Source organism: Lepidochelys olivacea (genome assembly GCF_965140295.1).
Source record: "Lepidochelys olivacea isolate rLepOli2 genome assembly, chromosome: 5".
NCBI classification, from domain to species: domain Eukaryota; kingdom Metazoa; phylum Chordata; order Testudines; family Cheloniidae; genus Lepidochelys; species Lepidochelys olivacea.
The window spans coordinates 136,846,568-136,862,936 of NC_140415.1; the positions used below are offsets into that span (position 1 = coordinate 136,846,568).

The 16,369-nt window shown below is 55.7% G+C and overlaps 1 protein-coding gene across 3 annotated transcripts in view; it reads left to right on the plus strand.

The window, feature by feature from the left end:
* The first annotated feature begins 5,216 nt into the window (after window positions 1–5,216).
* LOC311520442 (class I histocompatibility antigen, F10 alpha chain-like) overlaps window positions 5,217–16,369 on the plus strand; it is a 33,152-nt gene continuing 21,999 nt past the window's right edge. For all 3 annotated transcript variants that reach the window (XM_084627887.1, XM_084627888.1, XM_084627889.1), the window contains exon 1: window positions 5,217–5,358. In XM_084627887.1, the coding sequence (XP_084484013.1) occupies window positions 5,292–5,358 (67 nt within the window). In that variant the 5' untranslated portion in view covers window positions 5,217–5,291. The remainder of the gene's footprint in view (window positions 5,359–16,369) is intronic.

A 16,369-nucleotide genomic window follows, 5' to 3' on the forward strand; every position in this document is an offset into this window, starting at 1 on the left:
GGGGGTGCGGGAGAGGTGAGACGGGAGGGATGCAGTGAGGGGGATGGGGGTGCAGGCGATGCAAAGACGGGGGTGCGGGGGAGGTGAGACGGGAGGGATGCAGTGAGGGGGATGGGAGTGAGGCGATGCAATGACGGGGGTGAGGGGGAGGTGAGACGGGAGGGATGCAGAGAGGGGGAAGGAAGTGAGGCGATGCAATGACGGGGGTGCGGGGGAGGTGAGACGGGAGGGATGCAGTGAGGGGGATGGGGGTGAGGCGATGCAATGACGGGGGTGCGAGGGAAGTGAGACGGGAGGGATGCAGTGAGGGGGATGGGAGTGAGGCGATGCAATGACGGGGGTGCGAGGGAGGTGAGACGGGAGGGATGCAGTGAGGGGGATGGGAGTGAGGCGATGCAATGACGGGGGTGCGAGGGAGGTGAGACGGGAGGGATGCAGTGAGGGGGATGGGAGTGAGGCAATGCAATGACGGGGGTGCGAAGGAGGTGAGACGGGAGGCATGAAGTGAGGGGGATGGGAGTGAGGCGATGCAATGACGGGAGTGCGGGGGAGGTGAGACGGGAGGGATGCAGAGGGGGTGCGAGGGAGGTGAGACGGGAGGGATGCAGTGAGGGGGATGGGAGTGAGGCGATGCAATGACGGGGGCGCGGGGGAGGTGAGACGGGAGGGATGCAGAGAGGGGGATAGGAGTGAGGCGATGCAATGACGGGGGTGTGAGGGAGGTGAGACGGGAGGGATGCAGTGGGGGATGGGAGTGAGGCGATGCAATGACGGGGGTGCGGGGGAGGTGAGATGGGAGGGATGCAGTGAGGGGGATGGGAGTGAGGCGATGCAATGACGGGGGTGCGGGGGAGGTGAGACGGGAGGGATGCAGTGAGGGGGATGGGAGTGAGGAGATGCAAAGATGGGGGTGCGGGGGAGGTGAGACGGGAGGGATGCAGTGAGGGGGATGGGGGTGCGGGGGAGGTGAGACGGGAGGGATGCAGTGAGGGGGATGGGAGTGAGGCGATGCAATGACGGGGGTGCGGGGGAGGTGAGACGGGAGGGATGCAGTGAGGGGGATCGGAGTGAGGCGATGCAATGACGGGGGTGCGAGGGAGGTGAGACGGGAGGGATGCAGTGAGGGGGATGGGAGTGAGGCGATGCAATGATGGGGGTGCGAGGGAGGTGAGACGGGAGGGATGCAGTGAGGGGGATGGGAGTGAGGCGATGCAATGACGGGGGTGCGAGGGAGGTGAGACGGGAGGGATGCAGTGAGGGGGATGGGAGTGAGGCGATGCAATGACGGGGGTGCGAGGGAGGTGAGACGGGAGGGATGCAGTGAGCGGGATGGGAGTGAGGCGATGCAAAGATGCAGGTGCGGGGGAGGTGAGACGGGAGGGATGCAGAGAGGGGGATGGGAGTGAGGCGATGCAATGCTGGGGGTGCGGGGGAGGTGAGACGGGAGGGATGCAGTGAGGGGGATGGGAGTGAGGCGATGCAATGACGAGGGCGTGGGGGAGGTGAGACGGGAGGGATGCAGTGAGGGGTATGGGGGTGAGGCGATGCAATGACGGGGATGCGGGGGAGGTGAGATGGGAGGGATGCAGTGAGGGGGATGGGAGTGAGGCGATGCAATGCCGGGGGTGCGGGGGAGGTGAGACGGGAGGGATGCAGTGAGGGGGATCGGAGTGAGGCGATGCAATGACAGGGGTGCGAGAGAGGTGAGACGGGAGGGATGCAGTGAGGGGGATGGGAGTGAGACGATGCAATGACGGGGGTGCGGGGGAGGTGAGACGGGAGGGATGCAGTGAGGGGGATGGGAGTGAGGCGATGCAATGCCGGGGGTGCGGGGGAGGTGAGACGGGAGGGATGCAGTGAGGGGGATGGGAGTGAGGCGATGCAATGACGAGGGCGTGGGGGAGGTGAGACGGGAGGGATGCAGTGAGGGGGATGGGGGTGAGGCGATGCAATGACGGGGATGCGGGGGAGGTGAGATGGGAGGGATGCAGTGAGGGGGATGGGAGTGAGGCGATGCAATGCCGGGGGTGCGGGGGAGGTGAGACGGGAGGGATGCAGTGAGGGGGATCGGAGTGAGGCGATGCAATGACAGGGGTGCGAGAGAGGTGAGACGGGAGGGATGCAGTGAGCGGGATGGGAGTGAGGTGATGCAATGACGGGGGTGCGGGGGAGGTGAGACGGGAGGGATGCAGTGAGGGGGATGGGAGTGAGACGATGCAATGACGGGGGTTCGAGGGAGGTGAGACGGGAGGGATGCAGTGGGGGATGGGGGTGAGGCGATGCAATGACGGGGGTGCGGGAGAGGTGCGCACCACGGGACCCCTCAACAGCCACCTGCTGAGTGCTTGAGTGGCGCTAATTCCTCCCCTGCCCTGACCCAGCCAATGGGACCTGTGCCTGAGGGCGGGCGGAGGGAGGGCCGCATGCCTCCCACCCCCAGCAGCCTGAAGGCTAGGAGCCGGACGTGCTCCTTGGTGCGGTGGCTCGCGGGGAGCCTGCCAGCCCAGCTGTGGTGCTGTGCGAACCGGACATTTAACTGCCCAGTCAGCCGTGCTGACTGGAGCCACCAGGATCCCTTTTGGACTGGGTGTTCCAGTCCGACCAAAACCAGGCACCCTAACTAACACCCACAGTGACTGTACTCGCAAAAGGAAACGGAGGACTTGTGGCACCCTAGAGACTAACCAATTTATTTGAGCATAAGCTTTCATGAGCTACAGCTCACTTCAGAGGCTCGTTCACCTGCACATCCACCCATGTGATCTATGCCATCATGTGCCAGCGATGCCCCTCTGCCATGTACATTGGACAAACTGGACAGTCTCTACGTAAAAGAATAAATGGACACGAATCAGATGTCAAGAATTATAACATTCAAAAACCAGTCAGAGAACACTGCAATCTCTCTGGTCACTCGATTACAGTCCTAAAAGTTGTAATTCTTCAACAAAAAAACTTCAAAAACAGACTCCAACGAGAGACTGCTGAGCCTTGGTACCTCCTCTCCCCGCAAGAGGAGGAGACATACCAAAAATAGTTCCCAGAAATGATGTAAACAGCCGAGTGACTTGCAAAAGCAGAGAACATAAAGGGGTTAGGTCATCCTCTGCCTGTGCGTAGATCAGGGGGTGGAGCCAGGACTCCTGGGTTCTCTCCCTTGCTCTGGCAGAGAAGTAGGGCCTAGTGGGTTAGAGCTGGGGGCTGGAGCCAGGACTCCTGGGTTCTAGCCCTTACTCTGGGAGGGAAGTGGGGTCGAGTGAGGTAGAGCAGGGGTCTGGAGCCAGGACTCCTGGGTTCTCTCCCTTGCTCTGGGAGAGAAGTGGGGCCTAGTGGGTTAGAGCCGGGGGTTGGAGCCAGGACTCCTGGATTCTCTCCCTTACTCTGGGAGGGAAGTGGGGTCGAGTGGGGTAGAGCAGGGGGCTGGAGCCAGGACTCCTGGGTTCTCTCCCTTGCTCTGGGAGAGAAGTGGGGTCGAGTGGGGTAGAGCAGGGGGTGGAGCCAGGACTCCTGGGTTCTCTCCCTTGCTCTGGGAGGGAAGTGGGGTTGAGTGGGGAGAGCAGGGGGCTGGAGCCAGGACTCCGGGGTTCTCTCCCTTGCTCCGGGAGAGAAGTGGGGTTGAGTGGGTTAGAGCTGGGGGCTGGAGCCAGGACTCCTGGGTTCTAGCCCTTGCTCTGGGAGAGAAGTGGGGTGTACTGGGTTAGAGCAGGAGGCTGGAGCCAGGACTCCTGGGTTCTCTCCCTTGCTCCGGGAGAGAAGTGGGGTCGAGTGGGGTAGAGCAGGGGGCTGGAGCCAGGACTCCTGGGTTCTCTCCCTTGCTCTGGGAGGGAAGTGGGGTTGAGTGGGGAGAGCAGGGGGCTGGAGCCAGGACTCCTGGGTTCTCTCCCTTGCTCTGGGAGGGAAGTGGGGTCTAGTGGGGTAGAGCAGGGGGTTGGAGCCAGGACTCCTGGGTTCTCTCCCTTGCTCTGGGAGGGAAGTGGGGTTGAGTGGGGTAGAGCAGGGGGCTGGAGCCAGGACTCCTGGGTTCTCTCCCTTGCTCTGGGAGGGAAGTGGGGTTGAGTGTGGAGAGCAGGGGGCTGGAGCCAGGACTCCTGGGTTCTCTCCCTTGCTCCGGGAGAGAAGTGGGGTCGAGTGGGGTAGAGCAGGGGGCTGGAGCCAGGACTCCTGGGTTCTCTCTCTTGCTCCGGGAGAAAAGTGGGGCCTAGTGGGTTAGAGCAGGGGGCTGGAGCCAGGACTCCTGGGTTCTCTCCCTTGCTCTGGGAGAGAAGTGGGGTCTAGTGGGTAGATCGGGGGCTGGAGCCAGGACTCCTGGGTTCTCTCTCTTGCTCCGGGAGAGAAGTGGGGTCGAGTGGGTAGATCGGGGGCTGGAGCCAGGACTCCTGGGTTCTCTCCCTTGCTCTGGGAGGGAAGTGGGGTCGAGTGGGGTAGAGCAGGGGGCTGGAGCCAGGACTCCTGGGTTCTCTCCCTTGCTCTGGGAGAGAAGTGGGGCCTAGTGGGTTAGAGCCGGGGGTTGGAGCCTGGACTCCTGGGTTCTCTCCCTTGCTCTGGGAGGGAAGTGGGGTTGAGTGGGGTAGAGCAGGGGGCTGGAGCCAGGACTCCTGGGTTCTCTCCCTTGCTCTGGGAGGGAAGTGGGGTCGAGTGGGTTAGAGCAGGGGGCTGGAGCCCGGACTCCTGGGTTCTCTCCCTATACTTATGGCTTCCATGGCAAATCACCGGCCTCTCTTTGTGCCTCTCTCCCGGGCCCCAGGCTGGGGGCAGGACGCTGTGGCGGGGCCGGGGGCACTGGGGGGTCACCCAGCGCCAGGGAAGGGCTCAGTTCAGGCCGTGCCGAAGTCCCTCCTGCGAGAGACAAGGTCCCAGCAGTGGCGGGGAGGTCTCAGGCCGGGGGCTGCGGGGGTCAGAGTAGAGGGGCGCACGGGGCTGGGGTGCACAGGAGCAATGGGAGGGGGGCTGAGAGCCCCTGGGCCGCGCTGTGACCCCTGTGTGATGGGCCGGCTGGCCCCAGGACCCCTCCCGGAGAGGATCCTGCAGAGCAGGGCCCGGCCACGGGCCGAGCATCACTGGGCTGGGCCGTAATTGCCGCTCCGGTCGTTACAGCCCCGGGGCCCAGTTCTCCGCGGCGCCAACCCAGCGACCGGTGACGCAGGCGGGTCTCCGCCACGCTATTGGTGGGATGTTCCCCTCTCAGCCAATCCCTGCAGACTGGAGGCTCTCACGGCCAGGAGCTGGCTCAGCGCCCGGGGAGCTCCCGGGTCCCGGCGCCGCGTCCGGCCGCGCAGCTCGGGGGGTCCGGGATGGCCCTGGCGCTGCGCCTGCTGCTGCTGCTGCTGGGGGCCGCCGCCCTGCCGGGGGGCCGCTCCCGTGAGTGTCGGGGGGGACCCTGGGAGGGGGGAGCTGGGTGTCGGGGGGGCAGCCGGGCCGGGGGGGGTGCGGGGAGGGGGGCAGCCGGGCCGGGAGGGGGGAGCTGGGTGTCGGGGGGGCAGCTGGGCCGGGGGGGGTGCGGGGAGGGGGGCAGCCGGGCCGGGAGGGGGGAGCTGGGTGTCGGGGGGGGGCAGCCGGGCCGGGGGGGCGGGGAGGGGGGAGCTGGGTGTCGGGGGGGGCAGCCGGGCGGGGAGGGGGGAGCTGGGTGTCGGGGGGGGGCAGCCGGGCCGGGGGGACGGGGGGAGCTGGGTGTCGGGGGGGGGCAGCCGGGCCGGGGGGGCAGTTCTGGGCTCTGCGTTCAGAGGTGTTGGGAGACCCCCCCGCGTCCCCCCCCCCGGCACTGAGCGGTCGCTGACAGGGATCGGTGACGTTGCTATAGTGACCGGGGGGGGTCCTGGCCCCCTTGTGCCCGGCGCTGCCGGGGGCTGCGGGGACAATGTGCCGTGGGGGGCGGAGCGCCCCTGACCCGAGCGGTGACCCCGGCATCCAACGCCGACCGCCCCCAGCCGGGGGTGCGGCCCCGCTCGGACCGGCACCCATGGGTGCTGCACCCGCCGACAAGCCCCTCGCAGCCCCGTGAGGCTCCCGGGCTGCGGGGAGTCCCCGGGGCCAGGCGCTGCCCAGGCCGGGTCTGTGCCACGTCTCCGGGCCGGTGGGGCTCTCAGACCCGAGCCCTGTGGGCAGAGCCGGGCTGACAGAGGGGGGTAAATTGACCCCCCGTGGCCCAGGGTTCAGTGACGGGACTCTCGGGCCGTTCACGGCTCCCAGAAGGTGCTTCAGTTTGACCCCCGGGGCCTGGACTCCTGAGCCTGGCTTGTCCTCGGCTACGTGGGGCTGAGCTGTGTCCGCCCCCCTCTCCTCGCACCCCCAGTCAGCCATGGGCCTGGGCAGCGGGTGGGTGGGTGTGGGGCCCCCTCTCTAGGGGAGGCGAGCCCCCAGCCTGCCCCTTCTGCTTGTGTCCCTCTCCCAGCGGCCGGGGCCACGAGTCCCCCTCGGCCGGAGGAGTCCGGGGCCAGCCCACGCCCTGAGTGTCCGCCTTGTCCCCCACCCCACCTGCCTGGAGCTGCCCCGGGCCAGCCAAGCAGCAACTCCCCTCCCCAGACCCCAACCGCTGAAGCCCCTCGCTCTCCTCCGGCAGAAGCATTTGCTGTGCCCCATGCAGGTTCCCGGGCAGCCGAGGAGGCTGGGTTTGCTGCTCGGCTTCCGGGAGTCCAGGGAGGTCACTGATGAACCCAGGAAGCTGAAGAGCACATCCAGCCTCCTCAGCCCCCCGGCATTGCAGGGGGGATAATAAAGCAAAAACTTCCCTCCACAATCGTGCAACTGGGGGTCTGGCGGCAGCGGCAGGGGAAGACGGGGCCTCCACTGGCCTGATCTACCCGCCACGCCTGCCCATGGCAGTGGGTCTCATCTGTCCTGGATGCACATCTTTAGAGGTGTCATCCTAGGGAAGAGATGTTAACCCCCTTTCTGTCTCTGGCTGTGTGTTGGTGCCATGGGGGGGATGACACGACTTTGGAGCCCCTGGAAACGTGCATTAATCAGGTCTTAGTTTGAGCGTGAGCTCCCGTTGCAGAGAACAGAACAGGTGCTGCGTTTGTGCCGTTAGGATGTCCTGTAGCTGCCGGATAAAGAGCTTCCGGATCCCATTGAGGGTGGGATGAGGAGAGGGGAAGGCACATCCTGCTTTTCCAGGCATGGATTTGAATCTTCTTTGTTCTCCATGAGGCAGGGACAACAACTCCAACCTCCACAGAGGCTGGGCAGGGGCAGGACATCAGCTTGGAGGGGAGGGGTGGGTGGGGCAGTGACATCACAAAGGCCTTTTGCAGGAACTCAGCCCATTGGGCAAAGGTGGTGGGGAGGGGGTGACCTCACAGAGAGACCCCGACATCAGCCGGGCAGGGCCGATTGAGCTGGGTGAGGCTGTGGGGTGGGGTTGGGGTATGTTCGAAGTGGTTTAAGTGCATTGGTGCCCTCGTGTCACCTCAGTAACAGGCTTGGTTTGACGTAAACTGGATTAGGCCCCAGTGCAGCCTGGCCCTACAGGGTCAAGTCATGTCAGGGACCAGGAAGGAAAGCAGAGAAGTGGGGGTGTATGTGTCGGGTTATCCCTGCAGCAATGAGGCAGGAGGCCGTCGTGTCAGGAGGTCACACCCAGAACTGGTGTAACTCCAGTGGTGCAGAGGTTTGGCCTGGGGCCTGCAGGGCTGGGTGTGTGTGCGTGGGCAGAGGAGGACGTTGATGAGGATCAGAGAGAGTCTGGGCCAAGCTGACATTCTCACTGGCTGGTTTGGCTTTTTTAATGCATTACATCCAGCACCAACTGCCGTGGGTGCCTGGCTGGGCCTTCGTTGAAAGAAAAATCCTCTGTGCCCATTACATTAGAGGTGACCTGACAAGGGGGAAATAGGGTGTCCATTTCTGTTGCTGCCTAAGGGATAGCAAAGGCCCGAAAGGGTTTTTTCCCCTCCTTGTTTTCTTGTAAGCATCATCTGCCCTGTTTTGCTGGAGGTCTGCTTGGAGCAGCAGAGACCTGGGGTGGGAATTCTCAGCCCTCAAATGGAGGGCCACTGGGTGTAGAATCTTTACCAAGGACAGCTTTTCTTTCTTCTGCTCGACAGGTGTTTGGTTGGGTAGGGCCTTTTCTACACTTCAAACTTGCTCTGGTTTAATTAAACTGGTGCAGATAAATCAGTGCCAACCCCTTTGTGGGCCCTCTTATTTTGGTATCACCGTGGCCTTTTTTAGTTTAGCTTAAACTGATTCCCAGCAACTTAACCTGAACTGAAAAAAGCTTCTGTTACATCAGAATACAAGTGTCCACGTGGGGCTTTGTGCCAGTTTAGCTGAATCAGTTGTGTTTAGTTACACTGGTGCAACTCTCCATGTGGACACGGCCCAACCGACGTAAGGTAAACAGAAAAAAAGCCACTCTTAGGCTAAGTCTACAGTAGACGGCGCAAAGTGCTGCCATGGGAGCTCTCCTGCGGCCGCGCTTTGAACTGTCAGTGTGGTGATCCGCGAGCGCTGTGGAGAGAGCTCTCCCAGCGCTCCTGGTAAACCAGGTTGACGAGGGGAATAGCTCCGAGCGCTGGGAGCCTGTCTACATTGGCGCTTTACAGCGCTCTAACTTGCTGTGCTCTGTGGGGGGGCGGTAATTTTTCACACACACACACACCGCCGAGCCAGCAAGTTAGAGCGCTGTGAATTGCCAGTGTAGACAAGTCCTTAAACTGGAAAAGGAGGGTCCACAGAGCCTCTTGCACTGGTTTAACTAAACCAGTTTAACTCACACCTTAACTTAAACTGGTGTGAATTTGTGGGTAGAGAAGTCCACGGTTTGAACAATGAAGTTTAAACAGTTGGAATAAACTTTTTAGGGCTGTTTTACATGCAGGGTTTGTACTCTTTTTACACCAATCACTTAGGCTGTGTCTATGGTGCACACCTTACAGCGGCCCAGCTGTGCCGCTACGGCCATGCCGCGGCAAGGCACGCAGTGTGGCTGCTCTTTGTTGGCAGGAAAGAGCTCTCCCGCTGACAAAATAAAACCACCCCCAATGAGGGGCAATAGCTTTGTTGTTGGGAGAGCGTCTCCCTCCCACAAAGCGCTGTCCCTACCGGTGCTTTTCATCGGTAAAACTTTTGTGGGTTGGGGTGTGTGTTTTTTCACACCCACCGATGAAAGTGCAGTTGGACATAGCCTTAGTGTGGACACAGTTGTACTCAAGGCTTTAATTGTCATAGGAGTATTTCCCGGAGCCCCCAGGCCTCCCCCATGTTCAACAGCATCAGGCTGGAGTCAAGGTTTGAAATTATTTACTGGCGCTCCGCTCCTGCTGAATGTAAACCCTGGTTGTACAGATACAGATTATTCCCCTACATTTACTGGTGTAAAGCATGGCTGTACCGATAGCACTGCACTTGCCGTAGGGATTTTAATTATTTTGAGGAACTAAAACTCTTTTGGTATTGAACCGATTTAACTATTTGGGTGAAAAGAAACAAACAACCAAATTCAACAGTTAAAGCCAAAGAAAAATGGTGTGGAGCTGACCTCGGCATAGGGTTGCCAACCCTCCAGGAATGTCCTGGTGTCTCCAGGAATTAAAGGTTAATCTGCAATTAAAGAGTGTGTCCTGTGATGAAACCTCCAGGAATGTGTCCAACCAGAACTGACCATTACGATGAGTGTAATGTGTTCGGGGCAGGGACTGTCCCTTGCTCTGTCTGCACAGCCCCAGCCCCAGCATGGTTAAAGCTGGGCTGTGCTACCATGACATGAAATAATAATTCCTTCCCCTCTCATGTTCTCGGGTTACACGCCCGCCCCTCAAGTTCTCCAGCTCACTGTCGAGTCTTTCACGAAAAACAGGGCCAACAAGACGGGCCTTTCTAGTGGGAAAAGCAAGCCAATTTAAAAAGTAAAGCTCCCTGCTATCCTCATCCTCAGCGTTATTTATTATTGTTTTATGGCGGCACCCAGGCACCCGAGTCCTGGACCCCACCGTGCCAGGCGCTGTACAGATACAAAACAAAATATGGTCCCATTGGAGTGTAAGGCAGATGGGGGATTATAAGGAGACCGCACTGACCAGAGTGACAGGCTGTGGTTTCAGAGCACCAGTGGTCTAATGGTTATCCGGGTTTTTAGGCATCCTGCCAGAGGAGAGTGTTGAGAAGGGCGTGGAGGATAATGAGATAGTTTTGCAGACATTTACCAGGAGCTCCTCCGAGGCATGAGGGGGTAGCATGGGACACGGCACAAAGGGGCTTGTGTGAAAATTTAACAAGTGGGTGATGGAGGCTGGGATCATGTGGCGTTGAGAGTTGACATTTCGGTAGCGAATGAGAGATGACAGGTCTGTTGGGGATAGGCTATGAAGGGCCTCACAGCTGAAAATAGGCAGCTTCTATTTGATGAGAAGGAGGAGCCAGTGGAGAGAGGCAAAGAGAGAAATGACATGGTCAGATCAAGGAGCTGGGAAACGATCTTTTCAGCATCTTCTGAAGGGATCTGAGTGGGCTAAGTCTGCGTTTGTCAAGGCCAGAGAAAAGGATGTTGTAGCAGTTGAGACACGAGATGCTGAGAGCCTGAACGAGAGGTTTAGCTGTGGGGGTGGATAGGAAAGGCAGTGTCTTAAAGATGCTCTGCTGAAAGAGTCAGCAAGATTTAGACATAACCTGGATGTGAGGACCTAGAGAGAGCTCCAAGTCAAAGATGACACCCAAGTTACAGTCTTGAGTGGCAGGCAGGATGATGGCGTCGTCCACAGTGACTGACAAAGGAGGTAGAAGCGAGGTCTTGGGAGGAAGATTGGGAACTCTGTTTTAACCACATTGAGCTTGAGCTGATGACGAGAAAGCCACAAGGAGATGTCAGAGAGACAGGCCAAGATTTTAGTTTGTGCTGAAAGAGACAGATCTGAAGTGGATAGGTAGATCTGTGAGTCATCAGCATTGAGATGGTAGTTGAATTTGTGTTTGCAGATGGCTTTGGTATAAGGTGTAGAGGGAGAAGAGAAGGGACCATGACAGAACCCCACAGAAAGCTGGAGGGGGATGAGGAAGATCCTCTGACGGACATGGTGAAGGAGTGATTAGAGAGGTCAGAGTAGACCCAGGAGGGGACAGAGATAAAAAAGCCAAGGGGGACAAGGTATCAAGAAGAGCCTGGTAAATGGTGTCAGAGGCGGCTGGCAAGCCAAAGAGGGTGAGGATGGAGCACTGATTTTGAGTGTTAGTTAGGAAGAGTCATTAGAGACTTTGGCAGGAGCGATTTCCCTGAAGTGCAAGGGGTGGAAGCCGGGGTGGGGAGGGTCTTGGAGGGAATGGAGGACAGGAACTCCAGACAGTGATTGCTGAGGCACATTCAATGAGTTGAGAGATGAAAGGGAGAAGGGGCTGTAGCTGGAGAGGCAAACCGAGTCAAGGGTCTTTAGAATGGAAGGTGCTGAAGTGTGTTCATATTGTGAGGGGGAAAGAGCCAGAGGAGAGTGAGAGGTTAAAGAGAAGAGTAAGGGAGGGAGGAGAGCGGGTGTGAGGGAGATCAGGAGATGGGATGGGGTCTGTGGGGTGAGTGGAGGGGTTAGGAGGAGAGCAGATGGAAAAATGTCCACATCTGCAAGGGAGAGGGAGGTAGGAATTGAAGGAAGGGAAGGAGAGGGGAGGAGGACTGTCATGTTTTATTGTCATGGATCCACGTGACTGGTGTTGTCACACATAAGAACAGCCATACTGGGTCAGACCAAAGGTCCGTTTAGCTCAGTATCCTGTCTTCCGACAGTGGCCAATGCCAGGTGCCCCAGAGGGAATGAACAGAGCATGTAATCATCAAGTCATCCATCCCCTGTTGCCCATAGGGACACCATTCCTGCCCATCCTGGCTAATAGCCATCGATGGACCTGTCCTCCCTGAATTAATCTAGTTCTCTTCTGAACCCTGTTAAACCCTGTTTAAACCCTGGGCCTTCACGACATCCTCTGGGAAGGAGTTCCACAGGTTGACACTGTGTTGTTTGAAGAAATACTTTCTTTTGTTTCAGAGTAACAGCCGTGTTAGTCTGTATTCGCAAAAAGAAAAGGAGTACTTGTGGCACCTTAGAGACTAACCAATTTATTTGAGCATGAGCTTTCCTGAGCTACAGCTCACTTCATCGGATGCATACCGTGGATCCGATAAAGTGAGCTGTAGCTCACGAAAGCTCATGCTCAAATAAATTGGTTAGTCTCTAAGGTGCCGCAAGTACTCCTTTTCTTTCTTTTGTTTGTTTTAAACCTGCTGCCTATTACTTTCATTTGGTGACCGCTAGTTCCTATGTTATAAGAAGGAGTAAATAACACTTCCTTATTTACTTTCTCCACATCAGTCATGATTTTATAGACCTTTATTATATCCCCCCTTAGTTGTCTCTTTTCCAAGCTGAAAAGTTCCAGTCTCATTAATCTCTCCTCATACAGAAGCCATTCCATATCCCTAATTATTTTTGTTGCCCTTTTCCAATTCCGATATGTCTTTTTTGAGATGGGGCGGCCACATCTGCACGCAGTATGCAAAATTTACCATGGATTTATTACTCCTATTGGAATTCTGCAGTTGTTGCATTTGGAGCCGTAGTAAAATTGCAGAATTCCAACAGGAGTAAAAATTTATGTAGAGGCAATATGATATTTTCTGTCTTATTATCTATCCCTTTCTTAATGATTCCCAACCTTCCGTTCGCTTTTTTGACTGTCGCTGCACATTGAGTGGATGTTTTCAGAGAACTATCCACAATGGCTCCAAGATCTCTTTCTTGTGTGGTAACAGCTAATTTAGACCCCGTCGTTTGATATGTATAGTTGGGATTATGTTTTCCAATGTGCATTACTTTGCAATTCCCAGCACTGATCTTCATCTGCCATTTTGTTGCCCAGTCACCCAGTTTTGAGAGATCCTTTTGTAGTTCTTTGCAGTCTGCCTGGGACTTAAGTTTCTTGAGTAGTTTTGTATCATCTGCAAATTTTGCCACCTCAGCGTTTACCCCTTTTCCCAGATCATTTATGAATATGTTGAATAGAACTCGTCCCAGTACAGGCTCCTGGTGGGGCACCACTATTTACCTCTCTCCATTCTGAAAACTGACCATTTATTCCTGCCCTTTGTTTCCTATCTTTTAAGCAGTTACTGGTCGGTGAGAGGACCTTCCCTCTTATCCCATGACAGCTTACTTTGCTTAAGAACCTTTGCTGAGGGACCTTGTCAAAGACTTTCTGAAAATCCAAGTACACTGTATCCACTGGATCCCCCTTGTCCACATGCTTGTTGACCCGCTCAATGAATTATAGTAGATTGGTGAGGCATGATTTCCCTTTACAAAAACCGTGTTGACTCTTTCCCAACAAATTATGTTCATCTATGTGTTTTACAATTTTGCTCTTTACTGGAGTTTCAACCAGTTTGCCCTGTTCTGAAGTAAGGCGTACTGGCCTGGAATTGCCAGGATCACCTCAGGAGCCCTTTTTGAAAGTTGGCGTCCCGTTAGCTATCCTCTAGTCATTTGGTACAGAAGCTGATTTAAATGATAGGTTACAGACTACGGTTAGTAGTTTTGCAATTTCACATTTGAGTTCCTTCAGAACTCTTGGATGAATGTCAGCTGGTCCTGGTGACTTATTGCTGTTTAGTTTATCAATTTGTTCCAAATGACACCTCAATCTGGGACAGTTCCTCAGATTTGTCACCTAAAAAGAATGGCTCAAGTTTGGGAATCTCCCTCACATCCTCAGCTGTGAAGACTGATGGAAAGAATTCATTTTGTTTCTCCGCAATGGCCTTATCGTCCTTGAGTGCTCCTTTAGCATCTTGACCGTCCAGTGGCCCCACTGGTTGTTTAACCGGCTTCCTGCTTCCGATGTACTTAAAACAAGAAATGCTTTTAGTTTTGGAGTCTTTGGCCAGCTGTTCCTCGAATTCTGTTTTGGCCTTCCTCATTGTATTTTACTCTTCCTTTGCCAGAGTTTATGCTTCTTTCTATTTTCCACACTGGGATTTAACTTCCACTTTTTAAAGGATGCCTTTTTGCCTCTCACTGCTTCTTTTGCTGTGTTGTTTAGCCAGGTTGGCACTACTTGGTTCTCTTACTATGTTTTTTTAAATTAATTTGGGGTATACATTTAAGTGGAGCTTCTATTATGGTGTCTTTAAAAAGTTTCCATGCAGCTTGCAGGGGTTTTACTTTTGGCGCTGTGTCTTTTAATTTCTGTTTAACTAACACAGCTCTGGAACAGTTCCTGGGGGTGGATTTGATTTAAATCCTGATTTAAATCACTAGTCAGGAGGACTCAATTTAATCATGGTTTTCCACATAAAAGTGCATTCTTGTTGTTTGTTATAACCTTAATACATATTCCACAAGACTCAGAGGTAGATGTAGGTTTCATCTTTAGAAGGTACACACTATACATTTTTAAACAGTGATTTATTTTGAAAACGTTTCAGATTAGTTTTACAGCAGTTAAGGTTTGACCCTGGTACTGAGTATTGAGACTATTTGGAAGAAAATGAGTGAGAGACAGTGCTTGTCCCATTCGTGTTTTTTAATGTTTGTAATTTAACTCTGTCACTGCATATTTCTCTTTTTAAGATCTCGCTCAGTTTAGCCCACTAAAGCTAATGCCAAAATAAATTTGTTAGTCTCTGAGGTGCCACAAGGACTCCTCGTTGTTTTTGCTGATACAGACTAACACGGCTACAACTCTGAAACAGGATCAGTGTGGACATTGCTCCACCCATCAAGACTCAGGTTAACAATTTTACCCTCTAGACTTTTTGCACACGGCTCAATTTCCCTTTCATACACTATCCAGGAATTTGCCTGCAACATCTGCTCTGTTGGGTGGACTGTATCCTGGTCTTAATGACTGAACCATGTTAATGAAGTGTGGGTTCTCAATCATGTGGAAAGGAGAGTTTGTTGCATAAACAAACTGGGTAATGTTTTCATCAATTACCTCTTTTTGTAATCTACTGGTTCTTCTCACAAATTTATGTATGGTGGTTTCTGAATGATGGAGATCTTTTTTTCCTTTTTGCTACAGGTGATACACTGTGGCTATATGACATACATGATGTGACTGAAACACTGTCGTTGGCAGATAACTCTGAAACTATAGAAAATGATGGTGATCTTGAAGGTGGATAGTGTTCAGAATCCTGTATGTTGAGGATGGAGGAACCATCTAGGGCGGGGGCGGGCAAACTTTTTGGCCTGAGGGCCGCATCGGGTTTCGGAAATTCTATGGAGGGCTGGTTAAGGGAGGCTGTGTGTCCCCAAACAGCCAGGTGTGGGCCGGCCCCTGTCCCCCGGTACCGCTGCCCCATCCAAACCCCCTGTTCCCTGCTGGCCACCCCGGGACCCCTCCCCATTCAATCACCCCTTCTCCCTGTTCCCTGACTGCCCCGGAACCCCTGCCCCCAACTGCCCCCCGCTGCCCCGTCCAACCCCCCGCTCCTTCCTGACTGCCCCCCCAGGACCTCTGCCTCCATTCAACTCCCCTCTTCCCCACCCTCTGACCGCCCCGACCCCAGCCACAGCCCCGAACTCCCCTGCCCTCTATCCAGCGCCCACCCTGCCTGCCCCCTTGCCGCACTGCCTGGAGCACCAGTGGCTGGCGGTACTACAGCTGAGCTGCCCGGCTGGAGCCAGCCACGCACTGCACAGCACGAGCCCCAGGTCCAGCCGGGCTCTGCAGCTGCACTGCCCCCGGAGCTCACAGCCCCGCCGCCCAGGGCATTGATCAGCGGCAGAGTGAGCTGCGGCTGCGGGGCAGGGGGAAGAGCAGGGGAGGGCCAGGGGCTAGTCTCTCGGGCCAGGAGCTCAGGGGCCGGGCAGGAGGGTCCCGCAGGCCAGATTTGGCCCGCGGGCCATAGTTTGCCCACCTCCGATCTAGGGGCTGTGCTCCTCTTACCTGCTGCTTACAAACAGGGAAGAATTGGCAGGGGAAGTAGAAGTGGGTGGCAACCTGGGCAGCAGTGACCATGAGATGGTCGAGTTCAGGACCCTCACAAAAGGAAGAAAGGAGAGCAGCAGAATACGGACCCTGGACTTCAGAAAAGCAGACTTTGACTCCCTCAGGGAACTGATAGGCAGGATCCCCTGGAAGGCTAAGATGAGGGGGAAAGGAGTCCAGGAGAGCTGGCTGTATTTTAAAGAAGCCTTATTGAGGGTGCAGGAACAAACCATCCCGATGTGCAGAAAGAATAGCAAATATGGCAGATGACCAGCTTGGCTTAACAGTGAAATTCAGTGAGCTTGAACTCAAAAAGGAAGCTTACAAGAAGTGGAAATTTGGACAGATGACTTGGGAGGAGTATTAAAAAAAAAAAAAAGCTCAAGCATTCAGGGGTGTAATCAGGAAGACCAAAACACAATTGGAGTTGCAGTTAGCAAGGGATGTGAAGAGTAAC